The sequence below is a fragment of the Antrostomus carolinensis genome, unplaced genomic scaffold (genome assembly GCF_000700745.2).
Source record: "Antrostomus carolinensis isolate BGI_N321 unplaced genomic scaffold, ASM70074v2 scaffold36068, whole genome shotgun sequence".
NCBI lineage: Eukaryota > Metazoa > Chordata > Aves > Caprimulgiformes > Caprimulgidae > Antrostomus > Antrostomus carolinensis.
In genome coordinates, this window is record NW_010335996.1 from 1 (window position 1) to 4166 (window position 4166).

The window sequence follows — 4166 nt, forward strand, 5'->3', positions numbered from 1 at the left end:
GGGTGGCCACCAGCACCCCCTCCTTGTGCTCCGCTGGGGCCAGCAGCTGCGCGGGGTGGTTGGGACTCGCTGGGTACGAGTGGTCGGCTGCGTCTGATGCATAAGATCTACGGCACAAGAAAACCCAATGGTTGTACTCCTGGGAGGGGGGCCAGCTGGGTTGGGGGATCAGGTGAAACATGGGTTTGGGAGTATTTTGGGGTTGAAACAATGAAACAAAAAATGGTCACAAAAATATAGATGTACAAGAAAGCAGAGGGATAGTGGTGGGGAGGACACCAACCCAGCTGAACCAAGCTCTTCCCTCAGCTGCTAAATGGAAAGTGCTCCGACTTTATCCCAACACAAAGACTGCTCCCGGGGTCCAGGATGTGACCCTGGGGACACCAGCTGTCCACAAAGCTACTGTGGGTTTATAGCTTATCATCCCAACCTTCCTGTGGGCAACACGTCCCCCCCCAAAAAATGGAGAAGAGAAAAGCAAAGGAGAGCTGGTGAACTAAATGCATAGGAGGTAAAACCTGCCTATTATCTGGGGACAGTGATCCTTCCGATGACGCCATGTGATAGGGGGATGGTGAGAACCTGTTATCTGGTCGGAACTCTTTATCATACGCCATCATGTTCCACTCCAGGCGTCGGTTTCGGGCTTTCCTCACTTTCTTCACCTCCCGGGTGGAGTCCTCCACCAGCCGCTGCTCCTGGGGAGACACACAAGCCACAGCTCCATCTCCAGCCCAGCTCCTCCAGACCAGGAGGGGTACCTAGGGAGCATCATCCAGCCCTGCAAGATGCACCCACCCCAATGGGGGGAGCACAAAGGACGCACCAGGAAGGTGACCATCCCCCAGGTCCCCAGCAGCCCCAGCTCCAGCCCCCCAGTGTCCCCCACCTGCCCGTTACCTTCTGCCTACGCTTCTCCTTTCTCTTATCTTCTGTTGCCTGCAACATTTTCTCCTTCCATAAGTTGAAGAAGTAGGAGGGGTCAGTGTAGAATTTGAGGCCATCCTTTTTGTCATCCCTAGGGGGTAGGGAAGGGAGGAGAGGGGGTTATTAGCCACAGGAGAACACCTTGCTTCCCCTGCCCCTGCACAGGAGGGTTTGGTACAATCACAGCCATAAGCTGTTGCCCCACCATGAACATGTCCAACGCAGCAGTCACTACCTGCCAGTGGTCACAAAACACTGCAGGGGGTCACTTGTCCCATGTGCCCTATACAATGGGGATGGTGGCACACCAACTGGAGAAGACAGCCTCTAAGCTCTCACCAAGCTGCAAATGGGGTGCACCCCTTGATGCCTCTCCTGGCAAGACCCCCCAGGACTCCCTCGATCCCCCAAGAAGCGATGTGCCTACCTGTAGGGTGTGAGGATGTTGAGTGGTGGGGGCTTGTCGCAGCGCTGGTACATCTCCATCACCGGATTGGGGATGGAGTTGCGAGACACGACCTGCTGGTTCTGCACCGTGGAGCTCTTGAAGGCTTTCCGCATGTTGATGTCCTGCAATGAAACTGGGGGCACAGGAAGAAGATAGGATATAGGGGTGACTTCAGCTCCCTGAACCAGGCATGGCGGGTGGTGCGGCCTCAAGCACACATCACCCACCCACTCACACCTGACCATCACCCCGAAATAACCCCAGCCCCTCACCTTCCTCCACGGTGGAGTCCAGCTGCGTCACCTTGATGACCAGCAGGTCCACCCTCTCCTGCAGTGAGTTCATCCTCATGTAGAAACTGTTGGCTTCGTTGAACAGCTCACCAAAGATGTCCTCTGCGTGCCTGCCTGGCAGAGGGCAACAGGCACCCGTCACAGGCAACTTCAGCAGGTGGGCAGCCCCCTCCCAGCCCCTCACCTGGACCGCACGCATCCCCACTGGCTCCTGGGGGTCCCTCTCCAGCCTCGGGTTTTGGAGACCTGAGCCTCATCCTCTCCCAGACCCGGCAAAGCACTGCAGGGAGGGCGGGGAGCACAACCCACCCTTCTCCTGGCCCCTCCTCCATGTATGAGCATCCTTTTCAGTGGGAGCTGTACCCATGGGAGGCACTGAACCATGGTGGGCTATGCCCTGAAAAGCCTTTGGGTCTACAGGGGAGAAGCAGCCAAAAAACTACCATCACACAACACGACCTGTGGAAACCCAGCCCTTCAGGTCGAAAACAGATTATGTGAGGGCTGGAGCAGCTCTGCTGTGAGGACAGGCTGAGAGAGTTGGGGCTGTTCAGCCTGGAGAAGAGAAGGCTCCGGGGAGACCTTCTAGTGGCCTCCCAGTACCTGAAAGGGCTCCAGGAAAGCTGGGGAGGGACTTTGGACAAGGGCAGGGAGTGACAGAACAAGGGGTGATGGCTTGAAACCAGAAGAGGGGAGATGGAGATGAGATGTGAGGAAGGAATTCTTTGGTGTGAGGGTGGTGAGACAGTGTCCCAGGTTGCCCAGAGAAGCTGTGGCTGCTCCTCCCTGGAAGTGTTCTCGGCCAGGCTGGATGAGGCTTTGAGCAACCTGGTCTAGTGGAAGGTGTCCCTGCTGCTGGCAGGGGGGTTGGAACTGGATGAGCTTTTGAGCTCCCTTTCAACTCAAACCAGTCTGGGATTCTGTGGAAACTGGGAGCGGGACAGCGGGGTGAGGGCTACAGCTGGGAGACACTGGGATTGGTTCCATGGTAGCAGTTCATGTCCTGCAGTGCTCAGTGCATCCATTGCTCTTTATTAAGACTGTTATCACAGGTCTGAGCAGGGTGCCTGGCAGAGCATTGCTGACACCTGCAGGCTACAGCACCCATCCCATCCCAGCACCCCAGCTCCTCAGGGTTTCCTCCAAAGCCTTGTATCAAATGGCTCCCAAGATCAAGGTGCTTTTGATATCTGCTCAGCCTGTCACCTGGCTCAGCCATTTGTATTTGATTTGCTTTTTTTGAATTTGATTTTCATGGGCGCTGCTCACGCCAGCTGCCGTGTTCCCAGCTGCTCCCTAAATACAGGGTTTGTTTTTTCTGGGAGTATTTTAGAGAAGAATCTCGTTCTGGAAGGGGGAAGAAGAGTGAGAGCCCTAAAGAGCCTGTGCTTCTCTCTCTATTTTAAGTCGATATTCAGCAGCGAAACAGGTTGCCCCTATGAAACCTTCACACTGGTGTGCACAATGCTCTCGATCTCCTCTTTTCTGTTGAAATCAGTCCCAGGGCAGGAAGACAGACAAGGATTTAGACCTTTTCTATAGACCTCTCTTTTGCATAAAGCTTTAAGATTAAAAATAACAGGTTGGGGTTTTTTAATCTTTGCCTGACATTCCTATTTCTGGCCAAGCCAAGAAGCAAGGGGCTCGTGAAGGTTTTCCATTCCCCACCACATCGACTAGCTATGGGGGGAAAACAGGTCTTAAAAATGTCACCAAGTCCCCACTTTGGGCTTGGCCCTGAGCATCCTCCTTTTTTTATAATTCCCACTGAATTAGGGGTGGCTGAAGCCACCATAACCCCTGTTTCTCAGTGACTGGAAGCAGAGCAAGTGACCACAGCATCCCACCAGCACCCCACCACCCTGTTCCATGCTGGAGTCACTGTGCCATGACTTACTGAGGCTTCCCAGCTGCTTGATGATGGCAGCCAGCGTGCTGTTGGTGACACACTCCAGCTCACTCGTCACCCCCTCAGGAAGAGCACCCCGGCAAAGGTGCCGGGGCTCGATATTCCTCTTCACCAGCGGCATGCTGCTGAGGAGCCCTCACGTCTCTTCTGGCCAAAGGAGAAAGAAAGAAAGAAAGAAAGAAAGAAAGAAAGAAAGAAAGAAAGAAAGAAAGAAAGAAAGAAAGAAAGAAAGAAAGAAAGAAAGAAAGAAAGAAAGAAAGAAAGAAAGAAAGAAAGAAAGAAAGAAAGAAAGAAAGAAAGAAAGAAAGAAAGAAAGAAAGAAAGAAAGAAAGAAAGAAAGAAAGAAAGAAAGAAAGAAAGAAAGAAAGAAAGAAAGAAAGAAAGAAAGAAAGAAAGAAAGAAAGAAAGAAAGAAAGAAAGAAAGAAAGAAAGAAAGAAAGAAAGAAAGAAAGAAAGAAAGAAAGAAAGAAAGAAAGAAAGAAAGAAAGAAAGAAAGAAAGAAAGAAAGAAAGAAAGAAAGAAAGAAAGAAAGAAAGAAAGAAAGAAAGAAAGAAAGAAAGAAAGAAAGAAAGAAAGAAAGAAAGAA

The 4166-nt window shown here is 51.8% G+C and overlaps 1 protein-coding gene across 1 annotated transcript; it reads right to left on the reverse strand.

The window, feature by feature from the left end:
- Positions 1 to 7: 7 nt before the first annotated feature.
- Positions 8 to 3701, reverse strand: LOC104517888 (wiskott-Aldrich syndrome protein family member 3; the record flags this gene model as incomplete). Its single annotated transcript, XM_010174702.2, has 6 exons — positions 3569 to 3701; positions 1651 to 1785; positions 1358 to 1511; positions 904 to 1021; positions 526 to 701; positions 8 to 107 (listed from the first exon to the last, which is right to left on the reverse strand). Coding segments are annotated over exons 1-6 (816 nt in total), but the record flags the coding sequence as incomplete, so codon positions are not given.
- Positions 3702 to 4166: the final 465 nt, after the last annotated feature.